Here is a 15,632-nt window from a genome sequence, read left to right on the forward strand (position 1 = left end):
GTTCAGACACACCTGAGCCAGGTGTGACCCCCGGACCCGCCCCCGAGGTCCTGACCCGGTTCTGGCCCACCTGGCCCAGGTGTGACCCCAGGACCCGCCCCTGGCCCGGTTCTGACCCGGTTCGGACACACCTGGGCCAGGTGTGACCCCCGGACCCCGCCCCCCGAGGTCCTGGCCCGGTTCTGACCCGGTTCTGGCCCACCTGGGCCAGGTGTGACCCCCGGACCCCGCCCCCGAGGTCCTGACCCGGTTCTGACCCGGTTCGGACACACCTGGGCCAGGTGTGACCCCCGGACCCCCCCCCGAGGTCCTGGCCCGGTTCGGGGGTCCCGCTGGCGGTGCCGGGGCGGGTTCGGGTCCCGGGGCCGGTTCCGGAGCCGGTTCTGGTCCCGGTACCGGCGCGGGGCCCACCCCCGCTCGGAGCCGGTGCCGGTCCAGGTGCGGTCCAGATGTGACCCGAGTCCGGGTTCGGGGCCAGGCCCGGTCCAGGTGCGCCCCCTGGTGCCGCTCCCGGTGCCGGTTCCGATCCCCGGGGGGTCCCGGTCGGTCCCGGAGTTTGGGTCGGTCCCGGGGGGTCCCGGGGTGCCCCAGGGGGTCCCGGGGGGGTCCCCGCCCGCGGTGGGGGGTTCGGTGAATGAATGGACAAACCCACTCCCGGTGCCGGTTCCGGTGGGATCCCTGTGGCTGTGCCGGTACCGAGGGGGATGTCCCGGTCCCAGGGGGTCCTGGGGGGGTCCCGGGGGGGTCCCGGGGTGCCCCAGGGGTGCCCCAGGGGGGTCCCGGCCCCGCCGTGGGGGGTTCGGTGAATGAATGGAAAGCGGGTGACTCAGGATGTGTCATCGGCGGCGGCCGCGGCCCCGGCGGCTCCCGCGGGGTATAAAAACGGCCCCGGCGGCTCCGGCCGCGCTCCCGCCACAGCGGGACACCGGGGACACCGGGACAGACCGGGGACGCCGGGGACAACCGGGACACCGGGACAGACCAGGGACACCGGGGGACACCGGGACAGACCAGGGGACACCTTCGGGACAGACCAGGGGACACCGGGACAGACCAGGGACACCTCCGGGACCTCGGGGACACCGGGACACCTCGGGGACACGGGACAGCCCAGGACAGACCCGGGACACTCTGGGGACACCGGGACACACCTGGGACACTCCGGGACACCCCAGGGACAGCCCAGGGACACTCCGGGACAGCCCAGGGACAACCAGGGGACGCGGGGACAGAGCGGGGACACTCCGGGGACACCGCGGGGGACACGCCGGGCACCGGGAGGGGACACGGAGGGGACAAAGTGAGACGGGGAGGGACCGGGGGGACAGTCCCGGGGCTTGGGGACAGTCCCGGGCATTGTCGCGTCTAGTGGCGATTGTCCCGTCGAGTCGCTTTTGTCGCGGAGCTTGGGGACAGTCCTGGGGATTGGGGACAGTCCCGGGGGTTGGGGACAGTCCCGGAGCTTGGGACAATCCTGGTCCTTGGGGACAGTCCCGGGGATTGTCGTGGTCCGTGGGGATTGTCCCGTCGAGTCGCTTTTGTCGCGGAGCTTGGGGACAGTCCCGGTGTGTGGGGACAGTCCCGTCGGGTGGCGATTGTCGCTGTCCGTGGTGACAGTCCCAGTCCGGGCGGGCGGCAGCGCGGGTGGCCCCAGGACAGTGTCCCCTGTCTGTCCCCTGTCTGTCCCCTGTGGGACTCCCCGCCGGGGGACACGGCGACATCCCGGGTGACATCGCCACGCGCGTGTGACCCTGAGAGTGACTCCTAAAGTGACCTCGAGTGACCCCGGGAGTGACCGCAGAAGTGACAGGGGGTGTGACCCCGTGGGAACGGGGTGACCCCGCGCGTGTCCCCAGGCCGGGGTGTCCCCAGGTGTGTCCCCAGGTGTGTCCCCAGGTGTGTCCCCAGGTGTGTCCCCCCCAGGTGACCCCCAGGTGACCCCGGAGCCCCCGCGGCCGCAGCGATGGCACGTGAGTGACCCCGGGACTGGGGGGAGGGGAATGACCCCGGAGTGACCAAATGACCCCCGGGGGGACAGAATGACCACCAGGAGACCCCCTGGGATGGGGGGAACGACCCCTGGGGGGGGTAAATGACCCCCGGCAGAGACAGAAACGACCCCCGGGAATAACCCAAAGACCCCCGAGGGGGGACAGAACGACCCCCATAGGGGGAATGACCATCAGGAGACCCCGGGGTGGGGGGAAAAGACCCCCGGGATGGGGAAACCACCCCTGGGGGGCACAGAACGACCCCCGGGCTGGGGATAGAAGGCCCCCCCCGGTGTATTTTGGGCCCCCCGGTGTGTTTTGCCCCCCCGGTGTATTTTGCCCCCCCCCCGGTGTATTTTGCCCCCCCCCCGGTGTATTTTGCCCCCCCCCGGTGTATTTTGCCCCCCCCCCGGTGTATTTTGCCCCCCCCCCGGTGTATTTTGCCCCCCCCTGGTGTATTTTGCCCCCCCCCCGGTGTATTTTGGGCCCCCCGGTGTGTTTTGCCCCCCCCGGTGTATTTTGCCCCCCCCCCCGGTGTGTTTTGCCCCCCCCGGTGTATTTTGCCCCCCCCGGGCCGGAGCAGCAGCTGCGGCCGCGCCCCAAAACCACAAACGGCCCCGGCGCGGCCGCCCCGCCCCCCCCCGCCCCCGCCCCCCCGCGGCGGCCGCGCCCCCGAGACACCCCGAGAACTCTCGGGGGGCGGGGGCGGCCCGGGGAGAACCCCCAACCCCCCCCGGGGCGCCCCAGGGAGGGAGGTTCATTTTTTCATTTAATAATTTTTTTTTTTTTTTTTTTTTTTTTTGTAGGGTTTTTTTGGGATTTTTTGGGGGGGATTTTTTTGGGGGGATTTTTTTGGGATTTTTTGGGATTTTGGGGTTTTTTTTAATCTATTTTTTAAATTTTTTTTAATGGTTTTTTTTTAGTTTTTTGGAGGGTTTTTTCTGCTTTTTGTTTTTTTGGTTTTTTTTTTGGTTTTCTTCTTAAGAGGTTTTTTTGGGGGGTTTTTTTTGAGTTTTTTTTTTTTTCTCTGGTTTTTTGGGGTATTTTTGGGGGTTCTTTTAAGGGTTTTTTGTTTGTTTTTTTTTTTGTGTTTGTTTTTTTTTTGTTATTTTTCCTTTTGGTTTGGTTTTTTTTTTTTTTTTTTTGGTATTTTTTTGGGGTTTTTTTGGCTTTTTTTGGGGTTTTTTTTGGGGGGGGGTTGGTTTTTTTTTTCTGGGTTTTGGGGTATTTTTGGGGTTTTTTTCAGGTTTTTTTGGGGTATTTTTTGGAGGTCCTGGAGAAGAGCTCAGGGACTCTGCCCGTTCTCTCCTCCCCCTCCAAAAAAAAAACCACCAACCCAAAAAACACGCGTGGGGCGGCCCAGGTGAGAATTCGCCCCGGGGGTGGTTTGAGAAATACCTTTAATTTTTTTTTTTTTTTTTTTTTTTTTTTTTTTTTTTTTTTTTTTTTGTGGTGGGGGTTGTTTTGGAGGTTTTGGGGAAATTTTTTTTTTTTTTTTGTATTCTTGGGGTATTTTTTTCTGTTTTTTTTGGGGTTTTTTTTTGTGGTTTTGGGGGGGTTTTGGAGGGTTTTTTGTGGAATTTTTTGGGGGTTTTTTGGAGATTTTTTTGTGGCTTCTTGGAGGATTTTTTTGGTGGATTTTTGTAGTTTTTTTGGGGGGTTTTGGGGGGAGAATTTTGTGGGGTTTTTTTTGGGGGGGTGTTTTTTTAAATTTTTTTTTAGTGTTTTTATTTTTTTTTTTCATTTTTAATTTTTTTTTCCTTTTTTTTGATTTTTTTTGTGATTTTTTGGTGGTTTTTGTGTTTATTTTTGGTGTTTTTTGGATTTTTTTGCCTTTTTTTTTTTTTTTTTTGGGGGGGGGGTGCGAGAAAACCTCAGGGACCCCCCCCTTTTTTCCCCCCCCTCCCCAAATAAACCCACCCGCGTGTGGCCGGGCCGGGGGGTCCCGCAGGTGCCGCCCCTGACTCAGCCCCGGCCCCGCTGAAATCAAAGTTTCCAACCGGAGAACCGGGACCGCACAGGACGCGCCGCGCCCGCGCCCCCCGCCCCCCGCCCCCCGCCCCGGGGGGGGAATAGACAAAAAACGGCCCAAAAACTGCCCCAAAACTGCTCCAAAACTGCCCAAAAACTGCCCCAAAACTGCCCAAAAACTGCCCCAAAACTGCCCAAAAACTGACACCGGGGGGCAAAACAATCGCCAAAAAACGACCCAAAAACCGCCCCAAAAACTGACACCGGGGGGTTCAAAAACCGCCCCAAAAAATTACCCCGGGGGGCCCAAAAATCGATCCCGGGGGGGGGGCAAAAATCGCCAAAAATCCGCCCCAAAAACCGACCCGGGGGGTCCAAAATTCCTGTCCCGGGATTCCCCGGGAACCCCAAACCCCGGGACCCCCAAATCTCCCCCCAACCCCCCAAATTTCCCCCCAAACTCCCCAAATCTTCCCCCCAAACCCCCGAAATCACCCCCTGACCCCCGAAATCTCCCCTAAACCCCCCCAAATCTCCCCCCAAACCCTCCCAAATCTCTCCCTAGACCCCCCAAGCCCCCTCCTCACTGCTGTCCCGCCCCGCAGGGACCCCCAAATCTCCCCCCAGACCCCCCAAATCCCCCAAACCCCCCCTGACTGTGTCCCCCCCGCAGGGGCCCCCCCAGACCCCCCAAATCTCCCCCAGACCTCCCAAATCCCCCCCCCAGACCCCCCAAATCTCCCCCCAGACCCCCCAAATCCCCCCCAGACCCCCCAAATCTCCCCCAGACCCCCCAAATCCCCCCCCAGACCCCCCAAATCTCCCCCAGACCCCCCAAATCCCCCCCCAGACCTCCCAAATCCCCCCCAGACCCCCCAAATCTCCCCCAGACCCCCCAAATCCCCCCCAGACCCCCAAATCTCCCCAAGACCCCCCAAATCTCCCCTAAACTCCCCAAATCCCCCCCAGACCCCCCGTGCCCCCCCCTGACCGTGTCCCCCCCGCAGGGGCCCCCCCAGACCCCCCAATCTCCTCCCAGACCCCCCAAATCTCCCCTAAACCCCCCAAATCCTCCCCCAGACCCCCCGTGCCCCCCCTGACTGTCCCCCCCCCCCAGACCCCCCAAATCCCCCCCAGACCCCCCGTGCCCCCCCTGACTGTCCCCCCCCCCAGGGGCGCCGCTGGGGGCGCTGGTGGCGCTGCTGGGGCTGTGCCCGGGGCTGTGGCCGGGCCCGGGGCCGGTGCTCGCCCCCCGCCCGCGCCCCCGCCCGCCGCCGAGCCCCGGGGGGAGCTGGAGAGCGTCATCGGCCTGGCCCGGGCCCTGCTGGGGGACACCAAGGCCTTCCTCGAGCTGCTGGTGCGTGTCGCGATTCCCCCCGGGCCCCGAAATGTCGCGATAGGAGCCGCGATTCCCCCCCAGACCCGCTCATGGCGCGATAGGAACCGCGATTCCCCCCCGGGCCCCGTCATGTCGCGATAGGAGCCGCGATTCCCCCTGAGCCCTGTTCATGTCGCGATGGGAGCCGCGATTCCCCCCCCAGACCCGCTCATGTCGCGATAAAGTCCCGATTCCCGCCCCGCCCCCTGGGCCCGCTGACCCCTCCCTTTTCCCCCGTTCATGTCGCGACAGAAGTCGCGATTCCCGCCCCACTGACCCCGCCCCTTTTCCCCTTTCATGTCGCGACAGAAGTCGCGATTCCCGGCCGAGGGGGAGCACAAACTGGACTCGCTGCCCGTGCTGGCCATGAGCGCCCTGGAGCTGCCCAACATCCAGGTGGGCTCACCTGGGGAGGGGTCAGGGGTCACCTGGGGGTCACCTGTGGGGGGCTGAGGTCACCTGGGGGGGGTCAGGGGTCATCTGGGGGGCCTGGGGTCACCTGGGGGGGCCTGGGGTCACCTGAGGGTCACCTGTGGGGGGTTTGGGGTCACCTGGGGGGTCAGGGGTCACCTGGGGGGATCTGGGGTCACCTGAGGGGTCTGGGGTCACCTGTGGGGGGCTGAGGTCACCTGGGGGGGGTCAGGGGTCACCTGGGGGGGTCTGGGGTCACCTGGGGGTCAGGGGTCACCTGGGCGATCTGGGGTCCCTTTTGTGTCCCCCCCATGTGGGTCTGGGGTCTCCTCGTGTGGGTCCCTGTGTGGGTTTGGGGTCTCCCCATGTGGGTCTGGGGTCACCTGGGGAGGTCTGGGGTCCCTTGTGGGTCACCTGTGACCCCCCGGGGGTCATTTGAATGCCCCCAGCCCATCCTGAGCCCCCCCCTCAGTGTCCCCTGACCCCTCAGTGACCCCTGACCCCTCAGTGACCCCTGACCCCTCAATGTCCCTCTGTCCTGGTGTCCCCTCACTCCCCTGTCCCCCCCCTGTCCCCCTGACTCCCTGACCCCTCAAGTCCCCCAATGTCCCCTGACCCCTCTGTGACCTCCCGACCTCTTGGTGCCCCCCTGTCCCAATGTCCCCTGACCCCTCAATGACCCCTGACCTCCCTGTGACCCCCTGACCTCCCAATGTCTCTCTGTCCCAGTGTCCCCCTGACCCCTCAATGTCCCCTGACCCCTCAGGGTCCCTCAATGTCCCCGATGTCCCCTGGGTGTCCCCTGTCCCCCCTGTCCCCCCAGTGACCCCTCAGTGACCCCTGTGTCCCCCAGGCCTCGTCGCTGCTGCCCCGGCTGGTGTCGGACCTGCTGCGGTACCAGCGGCTCCTGGAGTGGCTGCGCCGGGCCGGGGGGGCCCTGCGGGGCTGGACCCCGAGCTGGGGGGGCTGAGAACGCGCCTGGAGCGGCTCAGGGGGCGCCTGGAGCACCTGGTGAGCCTGGGACAGGTGTGGGTGGGGCTGGAACACCTGGTGAGTGACGAGACAGGTGTGGGTGGGGACAGGTGTGACTGGGTGTGTCCAGGTGTGGGTATGGCCGGAGCTGGGGGGGCTCAGGACCCGCCTGGAGCGGCTCAGGGGGAGACTGGAACACCTGGTGAGCCTGGGACAGGTGTGGGTGTGGCTGTGGGTGTGTCCAGGTGTGACTGGGTGTGGCTCTGGGTGTACCTGTGGGTGTGGCCGGAGCTGGGGGGGCTCAGGACCCGCCTGGAGCGGCTCAGGGGGCGCCTGGAACACCTGGTGAGCCCAGGGACAGGTGTGGGTGTGGCTGTGGGTGTGGCCAGGTGTGACTGGGTGTGGCCAGGTGTGGTTGGGCATGGTTGGGTGTGGCTGGCTGTGAGTGTGGTTTGGTGTGACTGGGTGTGGCTGTGGGTGTGGCCAGGTCTGTTGTGGGCATGGCCAGGTGTGCTGTGGGTGTGGCTGTGCTCTATGGGTGTGGCTCGGGGGCGTGGTCTGTGGGATGGGCGGAGTTCTCGTGGTGTCCCCAGCCCAGGTGTGACCCTGTGTCCCCTCTGTCCCCTCCCAGGTGTCCCGTCTGTCCCTGCCCCGCCCCCTGGCAGTGTCCCCAGGCGTGCAGGTGTCCCCAGGTGTGGGCGGCTCCTCCCCCTGGGCTGCTGTCCCCTATCCCAGGTGTCCCCTTGTGTATCCAGGTGTGTCCCCAGGTGTATCCAGGTGTATCCAGGTGTGTCCCCAGGTGTCCCCAGGTGTGTCCAGGTATATCCAGGTGTATCCAGGTGTATCCAGGTGTCCCCAGGTGTATCCAGGTGTATCCAGGTGTGTCCCCAGGTGTATCCAGGTGTATCCAGGTGTATCCAGGTGTATCCAGGTGTCCCCAGGTGTGTCCCCAGGTGTCCCCAGGTGTCCCAGTGACCCCTCTATCTCCCCGCAGGTGTCCCGCCTGTCGCTGCCCCGCCCCCCGGCGGTGTCCCCAGGTGTCCCGGTGTCCCCAGGTGTGGGGGGCTCCTCCCCCTGGGCGGCGGTGCGCGCGGCTCACGCGGTGGCGCGGGGGCTGCACCTGTACCTGGACTGGGCCGTGCGGGGGCTGCTCCTGCTGCGGAACCGCCTCTGACCTCGCCCCCCTCTGTGTAATTTATTCATCCAGAGTTATTGAGGAGAGTTTTATGGATATTTTTTATTGGTTAATAATATTTTTATTATTGGCGGGTGTTTTTTTTGGTCATTGTTCGTATTAATTTTTGGTGTTATTTTTATTGGTTTTGTTATTTTTAATTATTATTGTTATTGTTGTTATTGTTAATTATTATTGTTATTGTTAATTATTATTAATTATTGTTACTTTATTATTGTTATTATTGTTGCTATTGTTATTATTATTAATTATTATTATTTTGTTATTATTGTTATTTTGTTATTATTTTATTATTTTCTATTATTTTTATAATAATAGAAATTGATACTATTTTCTATTATTTTATTATTTTAATTATTTCCTATTGTTTTTATTATTTTTATTATTTTCTATTATTTTTATTGTTGATATTTTCTATTATTTTTATTGTTAATATTTTCTATTATTTTTATTGTTAATATTTTCTATTATTTTCTATTATTCTTATTGTATTTAATTATTTTCTATTATTGTTATTTTCTATTATTTTATTATTTTCTATTATTTTGTTATTATTTTCTATTATTTTATTGCTATTATTTTCTATTATTTTATTATTGTTATTATTATTGTTATTATTATTGTTATTATTTTTTACTGTTATTATTTTCTATTATTTTAATTATATTTTATTATTTTCTATTATTTTTATTATTATTATTATTATTCAAAAACCCGTCCCCATAAAACCCAAAAATTCCTATTTATTGTCTGGGGATGGTTTTGTAAAAACCAGAGAGGGGGGAACGGAAAAAATGGGGAAATAAAAGAGATTTTTGGAAAAAAAAATAAAGAAAAAAAAAAAAAGTTTGTGCTTTTGAGACATTTGTGGACATTTTGGAAAATTTGGGGACATTTGGAATATTTTGGTATTTTTTGGGGCTATTTTAGAATAATTTGGGGTATTTTGGGATATTTGGGAATATTTTGGATATTTTGGGGATATTTGGGACATTTTGGGACATTTTGGATATTTGGGGTTTTGGGATATTTGGGGATATTTTGGACATTCAAATATTTTTGATTTTTGGGACATTTTGGGACATTTGGGACCCTGGGGACACTGAGGGAGTTCTGGGTGTTCGGGTGTCCCCGTGTCTCTGTCCCCAAGATGTCCCTGTGTCCCCCCTTGTCCCCATGTCCCGGTGTGTCCCTGTCCTCAAGACGTCCCCATGTCCCCTCTTTGTCCCCGTTTTGCCCCCCTGTCCCCCCTGTCCCCCCTGTCCCCCCCTGTCCCCCGTGTCCCCCTCACCCGGCCCGCTGTCCCCTCACTCCGCCGCCGTCACCGCCATTTTGCCCCCTGACGCTGAACCGTTTCCCGCCTCTCTCTCCCAGCCAATCACAAGCCGCCGCCTCTCCGCGCGCAGCCAATGAGAAGCCGCGCTGTCTCCGCCATTTTTATTCCGGGCGGCGCCGCCGTTGGGAGCAATAGGGGGTGAAGCCAGGGCGGCGCCATGTTTGTGGGCGTAACCATGGCAACGCCGAGGCCGCCATGATGGCTGAGGGCAAGGCCGCCTTTTACAGGGAGAAGCCTCGCCTTGGCCGTAATGAACGAACGCCACACCCTCCCCGTTAATTACCCATCTTGCCATCCCGTTAATTACCCGCCTTGCCCTCCTACCTGCCTTACCAACGCTCATTAAAAGCCCTGATGGACCTACAGCGGTTCGGTCCTCCAGAACCATAGAGAGCAGTGGGACACAGCGGCCCCGCTCCACTTCCGGCGCGCACCGGAAACGCCTCCCGTCCCCCACAATCCCCCGCGCGGCCGCGCTCTCCCTTCTCTCTGTCACCGCCATCATGGTGAGTCCGCCCGGCCCCGCCGCATCCGCCGCCATCCGCGGCCGGGGGGAACCGGGGAGGCCCCGGGGGAGCCTCGGGGGGCTCGGGAGGGTTCGCTGGGGGCACCCGCGGGGCTCTCGGGGCTCCCGGAGCTGCCGATGGCGCCCCCCGCTCTGACCCAGCCCCGGTGTCGCCTCAGGGCATCGACATCCGCCATGACAAGGACCGCAAAGTGCGGCGGAAGGAGCCCAAGAGTCAGGACATTTACCTGCGCCTGCTCGTCAAGGTGAGGCCGCGCCGGTGGTACCGGGATTTACCGGGATCCCGCCGGGGTTTGGGGTGTGAGATCCCCGGTCCCGGCCCCGGTTCTGGCCCCGCTGTGCCGGGATCGCCTCATGTCCAACTCCGGCCCTGCCGCTTTTCCCTCTTCCCTTCCCTTCCCTCCCTTCCCTTCCCTCCCTTTGCCCAAGTTTTTCCCGATTTCCCCAGGTTTTCCCGATTTTTCCCGGTTCTCCCGATTTTTTCCAGATTTTTTCCAGATTTTCCCCTGTTTTCCCGACTTCCCACTGATTTTTCCCGATTTCCCCGATTCTCCCGGTTTTTCCCTGATTTTTCCCGAGTTTTCCCGATTTTTCCCCGGTTCCCCCGATTTTTCCGTGATTTTCCCCGTTTTTTCCTATTTTCTCCCCGATTTTCACCCCATTTTCCCCATTTCTACCCCCATAAATCTCTTTTTTTTCCCCCTTTTTTTCCCCCAATTTTTTCTTTGTTTGTCCCCCAATTTTTCCCCCCATTCCCCTCTTCTCCCCCACCCCCAGAATTGATATTTTTTGCCCGTTTTTTCCCATTTTCACCTATTTTCTGCCCATTTCCAGCTGTACCGGTTCCTGGCCCGCCGCACCAACGCGCCGTTCAACCGAGTGGTGCTGAAACGTCTCTTCATGAGCCGCTCCAACCGCCCCCCGCTGGCGCTGTCCCGCCTGGTGAGCCCGAAAATAACCCGAAATAACACCGAAAATACCCTGAGTAATGACGGAGTTCCCTGGGGAAATTCAGGATTTTTTTCAGATTTTTTTTGGAATTTTTTTCAGAATTTTTTTTGAATTTTTTTCAGAACTTTTCAGGATTTTTTTCAGAATTTTTCAGGAATTTTTTTTAGGATTTTTAGGGATTTTTTTTCCCCCATTTTTTCAGGATTTTTTAGGATTTTTTTTCAAGATTTTTGGGGGTTATTTAGGATTTTTAGGGATTTTTTGGCAAATTTTGGGGATTTTTTTTTTCATAGTTTTGTGGGGGGTTTTTTTCAGGATTTTTTTGGAATTTTTTTCAGAATTTTTAGGGATATTTTTGGATTTTTTTTTTCAGGATTTTTTTTTGCATTTTATTTCAGGGCTCTTTTAGGATTTATTTTCTGGATTTTTAATTTTTTTTTCCCAGGATTTTTAGAGATGTTTTTCGGATTTTGTTCAGATTTTTTGGAATTTTTTTTCAAGATTTTTTGGGATCTTCTTTCAGGATTTTTTTTTTTTTTTCCCAGAATCTTTGGGGATTTCTATCAGAATTTTTTCACGATTTTTCTGGGAAAATCAAAATTAAACAGACAGAACAGGGAATTTTAATTTTGATTTTCCCACTGATTTTTTTGGGGGGGTTTTCTTTGAAATTTTGGAGTGATTTTCCCAAAATTTTTTTTTAGGATTTTTTAATATTCCCCTGGACTTTTTGGCCTTTTTTCCTGCAGGATTTTGGGGGAAAAAAATGGTATTTTTGAGTTGATTTTGGGGGGTTTTTTTGGCGATTTTTAGGGCGATTTTGTCATTTTTTGGGCGATTTTTTTTCTGTTTTTTTCTGGGTTTTTTTTTCATGGTTTCCCATTGATTTTTGGGTTGTTTTCCAGTGCAATAATTTAATTTTTGTCCACTCCAGATCCGGATGATGAAGAAACCCGGGCGGGCTGACAGAACAGCCGTGGTGGTCGGGACAGTCACCGACGACGTGCGGATACAGGACGTGCCCAAGCTCAAGGTCTGGGGGGAAAATTGGGAAATTTTGGGGGAAATTTGGGAGTTTGGAAAAAAAATTGGGGATTTTGGAAAAAAAAATTGGGGCTTTTGGGAAGAAATTTGGAATTTTTGGGTGAAATTTTGGGGAAAATTTGGAATTTTTAGGAAGAAATTCGGGGATTTTATGGGAATTTTTTGGGTATTTTTTAAAATAGAAATTGAAAGGGAAATTCAGGAATTCGAGGGGGATTTTTATGCGAGTTTGGGGAGAAATTTGGGGATTTTGGGTGGAAAGTCTCAGGTGTTTTGGGATTATTTTTGGGGTGATTTTTGGGGGTGTTTTTGGGGCAATTCTCAGATATTTTTGGAGTGTTTTTTGGCTGGTTTTGGGCTGATTTTCAGGTGGTTTTTTGGGGCAATTTCCAGGTACTTTTGGGTGGTTTTGGGCTGATTTTCAGGTGTTATTTTGGGGGATTTTCAGGTGTTTTTTCGGGTGTTTTGGGCACAATTCTCAGGTGATTTTTGGGTATTTTAGGGGTGATTTTTGGGTGATTTTAGGGGTGATTTTTGGGTATTTTTGGGGTAATTTTTGGGTATTTTAGGGGTGATTTTGGGGTGATTTTTGGGTATTTTAGGGGTAATTTTTGGGCGATTTTGAGGTGGATTTTGTAGCAATTCTCGGGTGGTTTTGGGGGTGTTTTTAGGGTGTTTTTAGGGCTATTCTGGTGTGATTTACCCTGTTTTCTGTCCCATTTTCCCCCAGGTGTGTGCCCTGAGGGTGACCCGCGGGGCCCGGAGCCGCATCCTTCGGGCCGGGGGCTCCATCCTCACCTTCGACCAGCTGGCCATGGCCACGCCCAAGGGCAAGGGCACCGTGCTGCTCTCAGGTGGGGCTGGAAATCCTCATAAAATATCCTGAATGTCAAAAAAAACCCCGTGGAATTATCATAAACTATCCCAAAGTAACCCCAAAAAAATCCCGGTGAAATTCCGTTAAATTATTATTGCAAAAAAATCCCCATTAAATGATCATAAACGGCCCCAAAATAACCCCAAAATCAGCCCCAAGGGCACCGTGCTGCTCTCAGGTGGGGCTGGAATCCTCATAAAATATCCTGAATTATCCCAAAAACCCCATTGAATTATCATAAACTATCCCAAAGTAACCCCAAAAAATCCCGGTGAAATTCCCTTAAATTATTATTGCAAAAAAATCCCCATTAAATTATCCAAAATCAGCCCCAAGGGCCCCGTGCTGCTCTCAGGTGGGGCTGGAAATCCTCATAAAATATCCCAAAAACCCAAAAATCCCCGTGGAATTATCACAAAAAATCCCTGTTAAATTCTGTTAAATTATCGCAAAAAAATCCCCATTAAATGATCATAAACGGCCCCAAAATCAGCCCCAAGGGAGGGGCACCGTGCTGCTCTCAGGTGGGGCTGAAAAACCCTCACAAAATATCCTGAATGTCAAAAAAACCCCCGTGAAATTACCCCAAAGTATCCCAAAAAATTCCTCATCTAATTATCGCAAAAAATCCCCGTTAAATTATCAAAAATAATCCCAAAATAACCCCAGAATCAGCCCCAAGGGCACCGTGCTGCTCTCAGGTGGGGCTCAAAACCCTTATAAAATATCCTGAATTACCCAAAAACCCCGTGAAATTATCATAAAATATCACAAAATAACCCTGAAAAAATCCCAGTGAAATTCTCTTAAATTATCGCAAAATAACTCAAAAAATCCCTGTGAAATTACCCAAAATAACTCAAAAAGTCCCTGTGAAATTACCCAAAATACCCCCCAAAAAATTCCCATGGAATTGCATTAAATAACCCCAAAAAAACCCCACTGAAATTCCATTAAATTGTCACAAAATAAACCCCAAAAAAATCCCTGTGATTTTCTATTAAATTACCCCAAAAATCCCCATTAAATTACCCTGAAAAAGTCCCCCAAATGACCCCCAAAAAATCCCATTTATACCCCAAAAAATCCCTGTGAAATTCCATTAAATTATCCCCAAAAAATCCCTGTGAAGTTATTTTAAAAAACCCAAAAAATCCCTGTGAAATTCCACTAAATCATAAAAACAAAAAATCCCCGTGAAATTCTATTAAATTACCACAAAAATTACCCCAAAACCCCCTTTTTCCCCCCAATTTTTCCCAAAATCTCCTTTTTTTCCTCCCCCAAATCCCCGTTTTTCTCCCCAAACTGCTGAATTTTCCCAAAATCCCATTTTTTCTCCCCATTTCCAGGTCCCCGCAAGGCGCGGGAGGTTTATCGGCACTTTGGGAAAGCCCCGGGGACCCCCCACAGCCACACCAAGTGAGGATTGGGGCAAAAATCGGGAATTTGGGGCAAAATTTGGGGTTTGGGGAAAAAAAATGGGATTTTGGGGGAGAAAAAAATTGAATTTTAGGGGAAAAAATTGAATTTTGGGGGATTTTTGTGGGAGAAAAATGGGGATTTTGGGGGGAAAAAATGGAATTTTGGGGAAAAAAAAAATTGAATTTTGGGGGGTAAAAACCAGAATTTGGGGGGATTTTTAGGGGAGAAAAATGGGGATTTTTGGGGGGGAAAAGATTTTTGGGGGAATTTAGGGGAGGAAAAATGGGGATTTTTGGTAAAATTCAGTGTTTTGGGAAAAAAAATGGGGATTTCAGGAAAATTGGGAAAAAACTGGGGAGGAAAATGGGGATTTTGGGGAAATAAAAGGGGGATTTTGGGGGGGAAAAATGTGAATTTTGGGTGGGGAAAAATGTGAATTTTTTGGGGAAAAAAAGTGGCTTTTGGGGGAAAAAATGTGAATTTGGGGTGGGAAAAATGGGAATTTTGGGTGGGAAAAATGCGATATTTTTTTTTTGGGGAAAAAATCTGGATTTTGGGGGAAAAAAGTGAATTTTTGAGGGAAAAGATTTGGATTTGGGGGGGAAAAATGGGGATTTTGGGGGGAAAAAATGCGAATTTTGGGCGGGAAAAAATATGAATTTTGAGGGGGGAAAATGTGAAATTTTTTTGGGAAAAAATGTGAATTTTGGGGGGGAAAAATGTGAATTTTGGGGGGAAAAACGGGGATTTTTGGGGTTATTTTAAAAGGGATTTTTGTGGGATTTTTTGGGGTGATATTTCAGGTATTTCTGTGTGTGTATTTTATATTTTTTGCCCATTTTTCTCCCCCCAGGCCGTACGTTCGCTCCAAGGGCCCCAAGTTCGAGCGCGCCCGGGGCCGCAGGGCCAGCCGGGGGTACAAGAACTGAGACCCCAGACCCAAATAAACAGGGAATTAAAATTAAAAATGGCCCAAAAAAACTGTCTGTGAGTTTGTGTGGGAAATGAGGGAAAAAAGGGGAAAAAAACCGAAAAAAAAAAAAGGTGAAATTGGCTTGAAAAATGTGGGAAAAAAAATCTAAAATTGCCCCAAAAAAACTCCAAAACTGCCTCAAAAAAAGGGGAAAAAACGCCCCCAAAAAAGGGTGAAATTGAGTCGAAAAAAGGTGAAAAATGGGGGGAATAAAATCTAAAATTGGCTCAAAATAAATTTGGGAAAAAAAAAAAAGTGCCCCGAAAAAACCCCAAAATTGAACCAAAAAACCCCAAAATTGACCCAAAAAAACCTCAAAATTGAACCAAAAAAACCTCAAAATTGAACCAAAAAAATCCCCAAAACTGACCCAAAAAAAAAAACCGGGGAAAAAAACCAAAAAAAAAACCAAAACAGCCACAAAAAATCCGGGGGAAAAAAAAAATTAAATAAATTTGGGAAAAAAAAAAACCACAAAAAAATTTTTGGGAAAAAAAAAAATTTTGGAGAAAAGAAAAAAAAAAAAACCACAAAAAAAAAATCTGGGGAAAAAAAAAATTATAAAATTTTGGAATATAAAAA

General features: G+C 52.6%; 2 protein-coding genes across 2 annotated transcripts; both read left to right on the plus strand.

Annotated features, from left to right (window-relative positions):
• Window positions 1-1,963: 1,963 nt before the first annotated feature.
• Window positions 1,964-9,165, plus strand: IL11 (interleukin 11; the record flags this gene model as incomplete). The annotated part of the gene is given in 9 exon segments (XM_083882110.1): window positions 1,964-1,970; window positions 5,136-5,236; window positions 5,239-5,319; window positions 5,650-5,756; window positions 6,586-6,692; window positions 6,695-6,833; window positions 6,969-7,068; window positions 7,523-7,592; window positions 7,665-9,165. Coding segments are annotated over 9 exon segments (945 nt in total). The 3' UTR covers window positions 7,898-9,165.
• A 495-nt stretch (window positions 9,166-9,660) lies between these two features.
• RPL18 (ribosomal protein L18) lies at window positions 9,661-15,521 on the plus strand. Its single transcript, XM_083882063.1, has 7 exons — window positions 9,661-9,760; window positions 9,939-10,025; window positions 10,615-10,722; window positions 11,666-11,764; window positions 12,506-12,629; window positions 14,005-14,074; window positions 14,931-15,521. The coding sequence occupies exons 1-7, from the start codon at window positions 9,758-9,760 to the stop codon at window positions 15,004-15,006; spliced, it is 567 nt and encodes a 188-aa protein (XP_083738189.1). The 5' UTR covers window positions 9,661-9,757; the 3' UTR covers window positions 15,007-15,521.
• Window positions 15,522-15,632: the final 111 nt, after the last annotated feature.

Source organism: Zosterops lateralis, assembly GCF_965231275.1.
Source record: "Zosterops lateralis genome assembly, chromosome: 37".
In the NCBI taxonomy this organism is placed as follows: Eukaryota; Metazoa; Chordata; class Aves; order Passeriformes; family Zosteropidae; genus Zosterops; species Zosterops lateralis.